The sequence below is a fragment of the Salvelinus namaycush genome, chromosome 11 (assembly GCF_016432855.1).
Source record: "Salvelinus namaycush isolate Seneca chromosome 11, SaNama_1.0, whole genome shotgun sequence".
NCBI classification, from domain to species: Eukaryota; Metazoa; Chordata; class Actinopteri; order Salmoniformes; family Salmonidae; genus Salvelinus; species Salvelinus namaycush.
The window spans coordinates 14,395,015-14,410,751 of record NC_052317.1 but is presented as its reverse complement, the minus strand read 5'-3'; the positions used below and the strand labels follow the sequence as shown (position 1 = coordinate 14,410,751).

At 42.8% G+C, this 15,737-nt stretch overlaps 1 protein-coding gene across 1 annotated transcript in view; it reads left to right on the top strand.

Annotated features, from left to right (window-relative positions):
• Window positions 1–6,858: 6,858 nt before the first annotated feature.
• The window catches only part of gigyf2 (GRB10 interacting GYF protein 2), a 36,488-nt gene continuing 27,609 nt past the window's right edge, over window positions 6,859–15,737 (top strand). The window contains exons 1-11 of the mRNA XM_039003879.1: window positions 6,859–6,950; window positions 9,782–9,833; window positions 10,043–10,196; window positions 10,433–10,528; window positions 10,724–10,835; window positions 11,290–11,398; window positions 11,841–11,881; window positions 12,010–12,042; window positions 13,852–14,040; window positions 14,404–14,633; window positions 15,572–15,719. Coding sequence (XP_038859807.1) covers window positions 9,796–9,833; window positions 10,043–10,196; window positions 10,433–10,528; window positions 10,724–10,835; window positions 11,290–11,398; window positions 11,841–11,881; window positions 12,010–12,042; window positions 13,852–14,040; window positions 14,404–14,633; window positions 15,572–15,719 — 1,150 coding nt within the window. The 5' untranslated portion in view covers window positions 6,859–6,950; window positions 9,782–9,795. The remainder of the gene's footprint in view (window positions 6,951–9,781; window positions 9,834–10,042; window positions 10,197–10,432; window positions 10,529–10,723; window positions 10,836–11,289; window positions 11,399–11,840; window positions 11,882–12,009; window positions 12,043–13,851; window positions 14,041–14,403; window positions 14,634–15,571; window positions 15,720–15,737) is intronic.

Sequence of the window (15,737 nt, the reverse complement as noted above, 5' to 3'; positions counted from 1 at the left end):
AAGATACACGTCTATGGATTTATGTAGTTTTCTTCATGCGACAACAATGGCGTACTGACTTCCATACTTTTGATTATCTAGGCCTGGTTTCCCGATAGCGATTAAAACAAATAAAATGTTTTTAGTCACATGCGCCGAATACAACAGGTATACCTTACAGTGAAATGTTTACTTAGGCGCCCCTAACCAAAAATGCAGTTAAATAAGAATAAGAAATAAAAGTAACAAGTAATTAAAGTGCAGCAGTAAAATAACAATAGTGAGACTATATACAGGGGGGTACAGGGACAGAGTCATTGTGCGGGGGGAACCGGTTAGTTGAGGTAATATGTACATGTAGGTAGAGTTATTAAAGTGATTATGCATAGATGATAACAACAGAGAGTAGCAGCGGTGTAAAAGAGGGGGTGGGGTGGGGGGGTAGCCATTTGATTATGTGTTCAGGAGTCTTATGACTTGAGGGTAGAAACTGTTTAGAAGCCTCTTGGACCTGGACTTGGCGCTCCGGTACCGCTTGCCGTGCGGTAGCAGAGAGAACAGTCTCTGACTAGGGTGGCTGGAGTCTTTGACAATTTTTAGGGCCTTCCTCTGACACCGCCTGGTGTAGAGGTCCTGAATGGCAGGAAGCTTGGCCCCAGTGATGTACTGGGCCGTTCGCACTACCCTCTGTAGTGCCTTGCGGTTGGAGGCCGAGTAGTTGCCATACCAGGCAGTGATGCAACCAGTCAGGATGCTCTCGATGGTGCCGCTGTAGAACCTTTTGAGGATCTGAGGACCCATGCCAAATCTTTTCAGTCTCCTGAGGGGGAATAGGTTTTGTCGTGCACTCTTCACGACTGTCTTGGTGTGCTTGGACCATGATAGTTTGTTGGTGATGTGGACACCAAGGAACTTGAAGCTATCAACCTTCTCCACTGCAGAATTTGTAGGCTTACGAGAAATGTAAGCTGGCGAGTGTTTGTTTTAACTATATGTATTTCTTATAACGTCCGAAGCTGTAACATGCGTTTCCCAAAGCACCATACAGAGAGAACGTTCGCTAAGTGTGTCTTTTATTTATTTATTTTTATTTAACCTTTATTTAACTAGGCAAGTCAGTTAAGAACAAATTCTTATTTACAATTTTTACCAAAAGGCAAAAGTCTTCCTTAATAAATTAAATAACAATATAGGACAAAACCCACATCATGAAAAGAGAGACAACACAACACGACAGAAAGAGAGACCTAAGACAGCAACATAGCATGGCAGCAACACAACATGACAACAACATGGTAGCATGGTAGCATGGTAGCAAAACAACAACATGGTAGGAATACTGATAAAATTGAAAGAAAGACAGTGCCGCTCTTCGATCAGCGTTCTCCCTTTCAAATCTTACGGTAACATTTTAATTATTCCACAATACTGACAACGGATCAGTTCCTATGAGATATTATCACATATGGCTATAACTATTGAGGCGGCTTATTCTAATGTTTACCCTACAATAATGCACTAAATAAAGACTTGACACATCATTGCGCACATGTAGGCTACACATCATGAAATATATTGAAGCAAAAATAACAGACAGTAACATACAAATAGCTACGCTAAATAAAACTAATTTGAATTAACAAGAAATGTATTTCAATATAATTTAAATATATAGGTATACTGTGGAAGTCGGAAGTTTACATACACCTTAGCCAAATACATTTAAACTCAGTTTTGCACAATTCCTGACATTTATCCAGAGTAAAAATTCCCTGGCTTAGGTCAGTTAGGATCACCACTTTATTTTAAGAATGTGAAATGTCAGAATAAGAGTAGAGAGAATGATTTACTTCCGGTTTTATTTATTTCATCACATTCCCAGTTGGTCAGAAGTTTACATACACTCAATTAGTATTTGGTAGCAGTGCCTTTAAATTGTTTAACTTGAGTCAAACGTTTTGGGTAGCCTTCCACAAGCTTCCCACAAAAAGTTGGGTGAATTTTGGCCCATTCCTCCTGACAGAGCTGGTGAAACTGAGTCAGGTTTGTAGGCCTCCTTGCTCGCACACACCTTTTCAGTTCTGCCCACAAATTTTCTATGGGATTGAGGTCAGGGCTTTGTGATGGCCACTCCAATACCTTGACTTTGTTGTCCTTAAGCCATTTTGCTACAACATTTGGAAGTATGCTTGTGGTCATTGTCCATTTGGAAGACCCATTTGCGACCAAGCTTTAACCTCCTGACCGATGTCTTGAGATGTTGTTTCAATATATCCACATAATTTTCCATCCTCATGATGCCATCTATTTTGTGAAGTGCACCAGTCCCTCCTGCAGCAAAGCACCCCCACAACATAACGCTGCCACCCCGTGCTTCATGGTTGGGATGGTGTTCTTCGGCTTGCAAGCCTCCCCCTTTTTCCTCCAAACATAACGATGGTCATTACGTCCAAACAGTTCTATTTTTATTTCATCAGACCAGAGGGCATTTCTCCAAAATGTTCCCATGTGCAGTTGCAATCCGTCGTCTGGCTTTTTTATGGCGGTTTTGGAGCAGTGGCTTCTTCCTTGCTGAGCGGCCTTTCAGGTTATGTCGATATAGGACTCCTTTTACTGTGGATATAGATACTTTTGTACCTGTTTCCTCCAGCATCTTCACAAGGTCCTTCGCTGTTGTTCTGGGATTGATTTGCACTTTTCGCACCAAAGTACGTTCATCACTAGGAGACAGAACGTGTCTCCTTCCTGAGCGGTATGACGGCTGCGTGGTCCCATGGTGTTTATACTTGCGTACTATTGTTTGTACAGATGAACGTGGTACCTTCAGGCATTTGGAAATTGCTCCCAAGGATGAACCAGACTTGTGGAGGTCTACAATTTTTTTTCTGAGGTATTGGCTTAACTGTATGTAGCCTGCTGTATTCATCTATTCATACAGTCATCTTTTTTCCAGCAAGCTTTCATCTGATTTGGGTCCCTCTTCTCTTTAAGCCATTACATTTGTCGCATAAAATGGCCCAGGTGTCTTCCTTCTTTTTGACAGTCATGTTGTCTGTCTTTTTATCCTCCAGTACGTTACTAAATTCCTCCATCGTCAGCTCCGACAATAGTTTTTTTTCATAAGCAGAGAAATGTGAACTTCTTTGATATGCCATGATCAGGTGGCAAGCGGACAAATAAAACATAGTTAAATAACTTTAAGTAATGACAATAATAAATAATATTGTATGCTAGCTAACTTGGTTTATAAACTAGCTAGATACAGTAGCTAATGTTAGCTAACAAATTAGTTTTCTGTCTAGTACTGGCAAATAACAGATTTTAATTCACATCAGCCAACCCATGAGAACCTTTCACGATGGAGTTGCAGTAGGTCTAATGTTACATTGTATATTATAACAGCAACTTTGTGGCCTCATTTGTCAAGTAGGCTAGATACTTAGTTTCAACTCACGAAATACCTCATATATTGGTGTAACATGTCACTAATCATAGTTTAAAACCGATCCAGATTTAAAATGAAGTGGTGCAACACATCTCTGATTAATTATAAACCTAGATTTACAAAACCTAGATTAGCTCTAATTTACACCATGTTGGTGCAACCCACCCTTAACGATGCTCCTACGAAGGTTCTAATGATGAACATAGCCTTAAAGGCCCTTTCTCAAAGTTTATTTGTCATGTGTGCCGAATAAAACAAGTGTAGTAGACCTTACAGTGAAATGCTTACTTACAGGCTCAAACCAATAGTGCGAAAAAAAGGTATGTATGTGTGTGTGTGTAGGTAAGTAAAGAAATAAAACAACAGTAAAAAGACATTTGAAAATAACAGTAGCAAGGCTATATACAGACACCGGTTAGTCGGGCTTATTGAGGTAGTATGTACATGTAGGTATGGTTAAAGTGACTATGCATATATGATGAACAGAGAGTAGCAGCAGCGTAAAAAGAGGGGTTGGCGGGTGGTGGGACACAATGCAGATAGCCCGGTTAGCCAATGTGCGGGAGCACTGGTTGGTCGGGCCAATTGAGGTAGTATGTACATGAATGTATAGTTAGAAAGTGACTATGCATATATGATAAACAGAGAGTAGCAGCATAAAATATGGGTTGGGGGAGGGGCACACAATGCAAATAGTCCGGGTAACCATTTGGTTACCTGCTCAGGAGTCTTATGGCTTGGGGGTAAAAACTGTTGAGAAGCCTTTTTGTCCTAGACCTGGCACTCCGGTACCGCTTGCCATGTGGTAGTAGAGAGAACAGTCTATGACTGGGCCGGCTGGGGTCTTTGACAATTTTTAGGGCCTTCCTCTGACACCGCCTGGTGTAGAGGTCCTGGATGGCAGGCAGCTTTGCCCCCAGTGATGTACTGGGCCTTACACACTACCCTCTGAAGTGCCTTGCGGTCGGAGGCCGAGCAATTGCCGTACCAGGCAGTGATGCAACCGGTCAGGATGCTCTCGATGTTGCAGCTGTAGAACCTTTTGAGGATGTCAGGACCCATGCCAAATCCTTTTCGTTTCCTGAGGGGGAATAGGCTTTGTCGTGCCCTCTTCACGACTGTCTTGGTGTGTTTGGACCATTCTAGTTTGTTATTGATGTGGACACCAAGGAACTTGAAGCTGTCAACCTGCTCCACTACAGCCCCGTCGATGAGAATGGGGGCGTGCTCGGTGCATTGTGTGCCCCCCACCAAACCCTCTTTTTACGCTGCTGCTACTCTCTGTTTATCATATATGCATAGTCACTTTAACTATACATTCATGTACATACTACCTCAATTGGGCCAATCAACCAGTGCTCCCGCACATTGGCTAACCGGGCTATCTGCATTGTGTCCCGCCACCCACCACCCACCAACCCCTCTTTTACGCTACTGCTACTCTCTGTTCATCATATATGCATAGTCACTTTAACCATATCTACATGTACATACTACCTCAATCAGCCTGACTAACCGGTGTCTGCATGTAGCCTCGCTACTTTTCTAGCCTCGCTACTGTATATAGCCTGTCTTTTTACTGTTGTTTTATTTCATTACTTACCTATTGTTCACCTAACACCTTTTTTGCACTATTGGTTAGAGCCTGTAAGTAAGCATTTCACTGTAAGGTCTACACCTGTTGTATTCGGTGCACGTGACAAATAAACTTTGATTTGATTTGACTATATTTGATAGCTAGGGCTAAAGTTTTACATAACATAAGGAAAATGTTGATACTATTTTTGTCATTTTTGCATTGTAGCCCACACCAATCATAAATATTTTACTTTTCATTTAAGTTTTGGTTCAGAAGATCATGATAGGGTATTTAATCTGTAAATGTCATGCATAATGTATTTGATAATGGTATGTACAGCTAACTGCCAAAATAAAGGAAACACCAACATAAAGTGTCTTAATAGCTTCAATGCACCTAAAAAGCTTAGTTTCGAAACTGCAGTAACTGCTGTTGACTGTGGTGTTTTGGATGTAGTACTTGCATAACTGCAGTTGAACTAGTTATACTGCACTGCAACTGCAGTTACACAGCAAAGTTACCGGACAAAAAAACGGTGTTATTTTGGACAGTATTTGCAGCATACTGCAGTTGTACTGCACTCTAACTAACTGCAGTAAGTAATACTGCTCTCTGACTAATCTTTTTTCATAGGGGCATAGATTCAACAAGTGCCTGGCATTCTAATGGAGCATTGTGACACCATTCTTCCACAAGAAATTCCATTATTTGGTGTTTTGTTTATGGTGGTGGAAAATGGTGGCTCATGCACCGCTCCACAATCTCCCATATGTTCAGTTGGGTTGCGATCTGGTGACTGAGATGGCCATGGCATATGGTTTACATAATTGTCATGCTCATCAAACCATTCAGTGACAACTTGTGCCCTGTGGATGGGGCCATAACCATGGTGAAAGCACTTGCTTTCAATACACTTGGTATCCTCATTTATTCAACTGTTTCCATTATTTTGGTACTGGCAGTTACCTGCATGTATGTATGTATGTATGTATGATGTTTACAATGATGCATGTAATTATTTCTGAAGGTGGTAGCTAATTCTTAATCTTCTACAACATTTCAACATTTGGTTAGAATAAGGCCAATAACGTGTTCTTCTGCCATACAAGTCTAACATTCCACTTACAGAAATCATACAGATGATTTCAGCGCGATTTGTACTTTTTAAAATATGCCAGTCTGCAAATATTATTGGCATATGGAGGGCGTGTTCGTAAATTCAATCTGGAGTGCCAGAGAGCGCTCTGACCGTTCGTAAATTCAGAGCGTCGCCAGATTGTCCATTTGTAAATTCAGAGCCAGACTGGACCCTCTGGCCGAGGAGTAGGATTGATCCGAGCGTTCCACTGCGTCTACGGCACTGCATCTCAGTGCTAGAGGTGTCACTACATACCCTGGTTCGATTCCAGGCTGTATAACAACCGGCCGTGATTGGGAGTATCATAGTGCGGGGCACAATTGGCCCAACGTCGTGCGGGTTAGGCCGTCATTGTAAATAAGAATTTGTTCTTAACTGACTTGCCTAGTTAAGTAAAGGTTCAATACAAAATAAATAAAGAACGGTAACGTTACCCAAGCTAACATTGGCTAGCTACTTCCAGACACAAATACTCGCCCTAGCAGAGCTGGTTAGGCTGTTTTCATGTTATCCAGAGCGTTGGTGACTGCAACTGCTGCTGGCAACAATTTAATTACGCTTCTTTGCCGACACAACCATATTCAACTGGTGTTGAGCGTTTGTAAATTAATCAGTTATTCTGTGCTCTGACACACTCAGACGAGAGTGCTCTGAAATCGGAGTAGATAGCCAGAGTAAATTTACGAACGCGCCTGCATACGGGTCTTTATCGGGATATGTGTTGTCGTCACCCATTCTCAGCCATCTTGTTGAAACGGAGAGAGCCACACACCTCGAATATAAACCCTGTGCTGTCAGTAAAAGCAGAGGTAAGACAGCGAAGATTAATTGCACAGTTTTGCTATAAAATAAAGCTAAACTATCGAAACAAGCGTTCACGATGTTAAAGAGCCCAGTTTTAGCGATTTGATTGCGTTTATGAGGGTTGTTATAGCAGCATGTTTGCTTGGCCTTGAGGCTTGGGACTAAAGTATGTGGGAGCACCGCATTGGATTGGAGCGAGGTGGGAGGTATTTCAGCGTTGTGGCGGAGGCCGCACGGAGGTTTGGGGGTTAAGGATTAACTTGTCAGTTCATTACTTCTGTGCGATTTTGTGACAGTATGCATTTTTGATTGTTTTCCTTTCGAGAAACTTAGCATTTTTGTAGAAATGACTGAGCATCAATGATCGATTGTTGCTTAAAGCTTTGTAAAACTAAGTTCGCTAGCTGGTTAACAGTAGTTATGCTAAACAGTTAGCAACTATAGCTAGCAAACTAACCTCGCTAACCTTATCGATATAACGTTAGATAGCTGGTCCAATAGTTAGCTAACTGTCTTATAATGTTTGAACATGGTATCATTATTGGTGGTTAAATACAGTAGTTACAACGTCAATGATTCTGAAAACGGTTTGATTGTCTACTGTACAGTAGCTGTCATGCTGTTACTTAGCTAGCTAGCATGTTACTACCTATTAAACTAGTTTAGATACGTTAGTTTGCCAACCAACTTGGCAGCACAGTTGCACATTGGTTAGCTAACTACCTAGCTAGTTACCGATAGTTGTTTTTTAAATGTTAACTGTCAGGTTAGTTTCACTATCTAACATTAGCTAATGAACAGCAGTATTGCTAGTTAGCATCTAGCTAAAGTTACGTATGGGAACGTGCGTGAGTCAATCGGATTAGCAAGCTAATTATGGTCAGCCAAATGGGAAGTTAGCTAGCTACTGTAGTTCATGTGTTTGAAATGAAATGACGGTGCGTTATGTCACTAGAAAAGTTTGTTGTTAGCCAGGTAGCTCATTTGCGAAAATTCCTTGTCTTATAACAACGTTATACAAAATTGATCAGACATAGACATGCATATAAAGTAATTTGAGTTTAATAGTTAGACTTCATCTAAGCCTAGTACATTGTGTCTGCATGAAACATTAAAAGTCCAATAGTATTGGCTACTTGAAATGTGTAGGTTGAAACTTGAATATTTTCCTTACAATTAATTTTTTGGGCCGCAATTTGTTCCTATTCACAACCTGAGGTCACAGGCTACAGTACTGACAGTGACATACTGTTTTGAATGTAATAAATAATTTGTGACGGGTGTTTTGGTGTAGGATTCATTTTTTGGTATTTTTTTGACAGGAGTTGGCAGTTTTTTTTTTTTTACTACAAATAATCAATCAAATTCGAATGTTGATTGGATGTAGCCCGCATGTGGCTTGCAACAGGTGAAAAGTCCATCCCATGCATGCTTCCTGTTTATCCTATAGGTAGACAGATTGCAGTTTGAACATACCTTTACGTAGCTGACTAAACTCCACAGTGAAGGAAGTTTCTGATCAACTCCATCAACAACAGAGTGGCACAGAGACCAGGCTTTGTGGAATTCAGATCAGACTACATTGACTGAACCAAGGTCAATATTAAAAATAAAAATAAATCTATTATGAAAGCTCACCTTGTACGTATGTTTGCTGAAATCCATACCTTTTTTATAAATGTTAATCAAATACAACCACCACCTGTTTCCTTGTTGACTTAATTGGCGCATTTGTGCAGAGTTGCCATTTTAGAGCAACAGCAATGAGCAAACAGTCAGTGGTTGCATTTTATTAAAGGAATACTTTGGGATTTTGGCAATGAAGCCCATTATCTACTTCCCCAGATTCAATGTTAGCAGATCCCCAATACCGCCAGTCATTGCACTAACGCTAGTTAGCAATTGCGCTAGGGCTAGTTAGCAACTCCCTTCAAAATACACGCAGAGACATAAACATGGTATCCGTGAGTTCATCTGACTCTGGGGAAGATGATAAAGTGCCTCATTGCCAAAATCCCGAAGTATTCCTTTAATAAAATGCAACCACCACTCTCTTTAACGTTTATTGGAAAAGTATGGATTGCCGCAAACAAAGGCACGCAACTACAGAGGAAAAACATACTGTAGGTCCAAGGTTAGAGTTTCATAGTTAACATAATTTGAAGTGTTGACCTTGAGCAAATTGATGTAGTCGGAGCTGAATTCCACAATGCCTGGTCTCTGCTCCACTCCATTGGTGGAGTTAATCAGAAACTTCCTTCACTGTGGAGTTTATTCAGCTAACCTAGGGTCATTATCTAACTGGTCTGTGAACCTTAACTAGGTAGCCTGTATACAGCATACAATTACTTGTTTGTGATTATGGTAATTTGCATGCAAACATCCAAGGTTATTGTAGTATTTCCAGAATAAAGCCTCTCTGGGCAGGGAAAAGGAGACACTGTTGTCAATTATTGGTGTCTGAGGAACCTCTTTCCTAACTGGGCAACTTCCTAAAATGGCTTCAGTCGATTGAAATTGTACTCCTTGTGTAAGGGAGGGATGGGGCTATCCTCTGGAATGAGTTGAAATACCACAAACTCACTGTAAGATCCAATCGGACTACGTCTAAAACATGAACCATTTAGGGAATTGATTGGCTGATGCAATATTTGTTACACCATCAAAACACTTTTTAACCATAATTTGGGTCTGTAATCTTTGATGACTAGAAATTGATATACGATTTTCAGTTGCATTGGCAGATTGATTACTGAATACATCTCCAAGAATATTCAACCTGAAGTGTGGTGTTTGTTGTAATAGGCTAATAATGTTGGCCCTTTCCTCCCCATAGAAGTTCTAGAAAGAATGGCAGAAACTCAGACACTCAACTTTGGACCAGAATGGTTAGTAAATATGAATACTTGTTGAGCTGAAATGTTGTATCAGGTTGATTTAACAGGGATCTGGGTTGTTAGGCTGGTTTTTCGTTTGACACCAGGTGCAGTGGAGCCTCACATTTTGAGGCCTGTCAGTTGTCCTCTAAACTTCACTTTTGTCTTTCTCCTTCTGTCCCTTTTCCTATTCCTCCCCTCCCCCACTCCCTTTTCCCCAGGCTCCGGGCCCTGTCTGGGGGTGGCCATGGGGGTGGTAGCAGCAGTAGTGTTGCCACCTCACCACCACTCTCTCCTGCATTGCCAAAGTATAAACTTGCGGACTACCGCTACGGGAGAGAAGAAATGCTAGCACTTTATGTCAAGGATAGGGAGGTGAGGCAAAGGAATTCTGATGTGTTCTAAAAGGATACAGAAATATATGATTGACATACAAATAAAGTTCTTACCCATGTTCTATAAAGTGTGACATTTAGATGTATCCTTCTGTGGAGTCATTCATTATTTTAATTTTTTTAAATCAAATATATAATGGCCATTTCCTGTAATTTGTGTATTAAAACCTGACATTGCAATGGCTCATAGACTTTCATTTTTTGCCATCGCATCAGATCCCTGTAGACCTACATGATAAAGATTTTCTGCCCATTTTACAAGAGGAGCCCCTGCCACCGCTGGCACTTGTAGCTTTTACAGAGGAAGAGCAGGTTGGTGCTTTCACTGTTCATATAGGAGGCCATGCTAGAATGAATATGCAAAATTACAACTATGACTTTCCCAGTGTTCTTACCCATTTTGTTGCTAACCTAGTAAGTATAATTGATGGCCATAGACATGTCTTTTTAAAGTCTTGTGTGTCTCCCTCTTTCTTCATCCCCCTCTTCCCTCTATCTCCCCCACAGAGAAATTTCTCCATGTCTGTAAACAGTGCAGCGGTGCTCAGGCTGATGGGAAGAGGAGGGGGTCCGGTGGGGCCAGGGGCACCGAGGGGTCGAAGTACTTCACGGGGAAGAGGTGAGGTGGAGTGTCTTGTTGTGTCAATGTGTGCATCCCAATAGTCTAATGTGACTTTGCTTGTCTCTTCTTCATCTGAAAACAGTCTCAGTGAAAGTGGTATGGAGGAGGCAAAGCATACAGTTGCTTTAAACTGTTAAAATATTTCAGTCAGTGCTGATTTTAAGGAAAGGAGATGAGGAGAGGAACCCACTTTAGATTATATTGACTGAGACCCACCCTTAAGAATGTTAACAATCTTGTGCCAGCCTCACAGAAGGGAATGAACAGTATCACTCTGTTTCTACGCTTGATTATGCCTCTGTCAGTAGAAGCTATCGCAGCTGGTTGAATTCATCATCAACAGCTAGCGCCAACATTAAAGTATAGTGTGTGTGTGTGTGTGTTTGAATCCTTCTCGAGTGTAGTGTGATTTGTGGATTCAAATAAAGTATTTAAAATGTGTGTCTGGCAGGACGGGGTAGAGGAGACGGAGGGTTTTACCAAAGAAGTTTTGATGACGTGGAGGGAGGCTTTGGACGCGGAGGCAGGGAGATGCACCGCTCCCAAAGCTGGGAGGAGAGGTAATGGACTACCCTCACTAGAGACACAAGCGCAACTGTAATTTTATGCACATTAACCTTTGACTTCATTGGATGATTTATGCAAATGTTGAGTGGGCGCATCTTAAGTTGGGTTCCAGGCTAGTGGAATGAGAATGGTCTGGACCATGGCTTTCCAACCCTGTTCTAGGAGGTCTACCATCATGTAGGTTTTCACTCAAACCCTATTCTAGCCTGATTCTAATAGTTAGCTGGTTGATGCACAATCAGGTTAGTTACAACAGGAAGGTAGCTCTGAAGGAACAGGGTTTGTGAGCCCTGGTCTAAACCCATTTGTTTTATGAGATTTACGTATTGTCATGTTGCTTTATGTCTGTTTTTACCTGCATGCTCAGTCATCCTTTTTGTCTTTTTTCCTTTTCTTTTTTCAAAGTCACGCTGAGTCTATTTTCTCCCCATCTAGGGGAGACAGAAGGTTTGAAAAGCCAGGTCGAAAAGAGTCAGGTTTGTGTCAATACTTTCTAATCAAGTAATCAATGCAGTATGAATGTAATGTACTTAAATGCCAGTTACAGCATTTACAGGTAATCATTTATTTTTCTTTGTCGCTCCTCTCTCCATTGACTTGGCAGAAGTTGCTCCTGCCCACTTTCCGATGAATCATAGTAAGTTTGCCCTCCACGCCCTTGCACTTATACACGCCCTTTCTTGTCAAGGGGAACTAGATGTTGTTTCTCCAAAGAATATAAACTCAGCAAAAAGAGAAACGTCCTCTCACTGTCAACTGCGTTTATTTTCAGCAAACTTAACATGTGTAAATATTTGTGTGAACATAAGATTCAACAACTGAGACATAAACTGAACAAGTTCCACAGACATGTGACTAACAGAAATATAATAATGTGTCCCTGAAGAAAGGGTGGTCAAAATCAAAAGTAACAGTCAATATCTAGTGTGGCTACCTGCTGCATTAAGTACTGCAGTGCATCTCCTCCTCATGGACTGCACAAGATTTGCCAGTTCTTGCTGTGAGATGTTACCCCTCTCTTCCACCAAGGCACCTGCAAGTTCCTGGACATTTCTGGGGGGAATGGCCCTAGCCCTCACCCTCCGATCCAACAAGTCCCAGAGGTGCTCAATGCGATTGAGATCTGGGCTCCTAGCTGGCCATGGCAGAACACTGACATTCCTGTCTTGCAGGAAATCACGCACCGAACGAGCAGTATGGCTGGTGGCATTGTCATGCTGGAGGGTCATGTCAGGATGAGTCTGCAGGAAGGGTACCACATGAGGGATGAGGATGTCTTCCCTGTAACGCACAGCGTTGAGATTGCCTGCAATGACAACAAGCTCAGTCCGATGATGCTGTGACACACCGCCCCAGACCATGACGGACCCTCCACCTCCAAATTGATCCCGCTCCAGAGTACAGGCCTTGGTGTAACGCTCATTCCTTCGACGATAAACGCAACCATCACCCCATGTGAGACAAAACCGTGACTCGTCCTGTCTGGTCCAGCGACGGTGGGTTTGTGCCCGTAGGTGACGACGTTGCCGGTGATGTCTGGTGAGGACCTGCCTTACAACAGTCTTACAAGCCCTCAGTCCAGCCTCTCTCAGCCTATTGCGGACAGTCTGAGCACTGATGGAGGGATTGTGTATTCCTGGTGTAACTCGGGCAGTTGTTGTTGCCATCCTGTACCTGTCCCGCAGGTGTGATGTTCGGATGTACTGATCCTGTGCAGGTGTTGTTACACGTGGTCTGCCACTGCGAGGACGATCAGCTGTCCGTGCTGTCTCCCTGTAGCGCTGTCTTTGGCATCTCACAGTACCGACATTGCAATTTATTGCCCTGGCCACATCTGCAGTCCTCATGCCTCCTTGCAGCATGCCTAAGGCATGTTTACGCAGATGAGCAGGGACCCATGGCATCTTTCTTTTGGTGTTTTTCAGAGTCGGTAGAAAGGCCTCTTTAGTGTCCTAAGTTTTCATAACTGTGACCTTAATTGCCTACCGTCTGTAAGCTGTTAGTGTCTTAACGACCGTTCCACAGGTGCATGTTCATTAATTGTTTATTGTTCCTTGAACAAGCATGGGAAACGGTGTTTAAACCCTTTACAATGAAGATCTGTGAAGTTATTTGGATTTTTACCAATTATCTTTGAAAGACAGGGTCCTGAAAAAGGGACGTTTCTATTTTTTTTTGTTTATATTTTCTATGCTAAAACTGAGGGTAAATGTGTACTTCACAAGGGCCTAACTGTAACGCTGTACTTTGCTTAATCAGGCAACGATACAGCGCTACAAATGTTTAGACAATCTCATCACTTATTTATTGTCATCAAAGACAGTATCAGGCTAAAAGATTATGTATTCCTACATATGTAATTGAGTAAAAAAAAAAAAAATGTTGAACTTGATGTTCCCCTTGTTATGAATTAAATTCAAGTTATTCAATTGTTTTCCCTCTCCAGTCCGTGCTAACTACGAGGATGTTGGGACCGGCGTGGGATGCCTGCCTGTGAGGAAGCACGATTTTACACGCTCGGAGAGCGAGAATTGGCGCACGTCCCGTGACGAAGCAAATGGTGAGGACGGTGACGAGGGGGGCTGGCTCCTGGCAGGTGCCTCGCGACGCGACCGGTGGTGCCCCCCGAGTCCAGGTGTGCCCTGTAGTGATCCTACACTGCTGCCACCATATTGTCCCGTTGGCAGGCGGAGGTTTTAATTGCAGGCCTAACACGCTACAGGTTGATTTTAAAAAGGCAGTCTTATTCTGAACTCTTAAATCACAACGGACACCTCAAATCCTACTACAGTCCTGTAAAATAGCTTGTCAATATGTCTCTTGTTTACGACACCTAAGAGAATGGGTTTTCAACAGGGAGTACTGGAATCCATTCAGGCACACAATAACATCCCCCCCCAAAAAAGCATCACATTGATCTAAAGTAGTGGGCTTCAATATGAGAGAATGGCTGGGGTAAAGCTGAGTGACAGGGTCTCTAAACCGCTCCTCTCCTCAGACGTGCTGCGGTCGGCAGTGCGGCGAGAGGTGCACCCGGGGGAGCAGCCACGGCAGCGCCGGTTCCCGTTCGACGCCAGAGAGGACGAGCGCGGCTACAGGCGTCCCCGGTCAGGCAGTGGCAGCCTGGAGGAGGATGGGGGCAGCCTGCCAGAGTGGTGCCTGGAGGATGCTGAGGAGGAGACGGGCACCTTCGATTCCTCCGGAGCCTTCCTCTCGCTCAAGGTTCGAGTGAGTGTGAACTCCATATAGTCAAACAAACGTCACTTGTTAAAGGGATGCTTGATTTTTGCAATGATGCCCTTTATCTACTTCCCCAGCATCAGAGGAACTTGTGGATACCATTTTGTATGTTTCTGTGTCTAGTATGAAGAAAGTTAGAGGTAGTTTCGTGAGCCAATGCTAACTAGCGTTAGCACAATGACTTTAATTATTGTAATTTTATTTGACCTTTTATTTAACTAGGCAAGTAAGTTAAGAACAAATTATTATTTTACTTATTTTTCGAACCAGGGTCTAGTGAAGCCTCTAGCACTGAGATGCAGTGCCTTAGACCGCTGCGCAACTCGGGAGCTGCTATCAGATACCCATAGACTTTGTCATTGTGCTAACGCTAATTAGCAACTTCCTTCAAACCACACGCAGAGACATTAATAAATGGTATCCACGTGTTAATCTGACTCCTGGGAAGCTGTTAAAGAGCCTCATTGGCAAAATCCCATAGTATTCCTTTAATGGATGCTGGGACAAATAAAGGTTGAAGAAATTAAGTAGGACCTGCACACATGTTTGAGGTCTTGAGTAGATATGCAATGATTATTTGTTTTCCCCGATGGTCAATTTGTTTGCAGCTATTACAAAAAGTATGGCATCGGAACACTGTGGCACATGGAACACTGTGGCACATGGAACACTGTGGCACATGGAACACTGTGGCACATGGAACACTGTGGCACATGGAACACTGTGGCACATGGAACACTGTGGCACATGGAACACTGTGGCACATGGAACACTGTGGCACATGGAACACTGTGGCACATGGAACACTGTGGCACATGGAACACTGTGGCACATGGAGCACTGTGAATGCAAAGCTGCTATGCGAAGGACATATGGAGACTTTCATGACAATTCGTGTGTATACAGTATATATTTCTCTTCCACAGAAAGCTCCCAAGCAGCCCATCCTGGAGGAGGCAGAGCTGGACTTCAGACCCCTGGAGGAGTGTGACGAGGGCCTTGAGGAGGACGGACAGCCCCGGGAGACCAATAACCCAGACGGAGAGGCAAGAAGAGACCCCGACAGAAAACAGGGTGAGTTAAGAGGAGTAG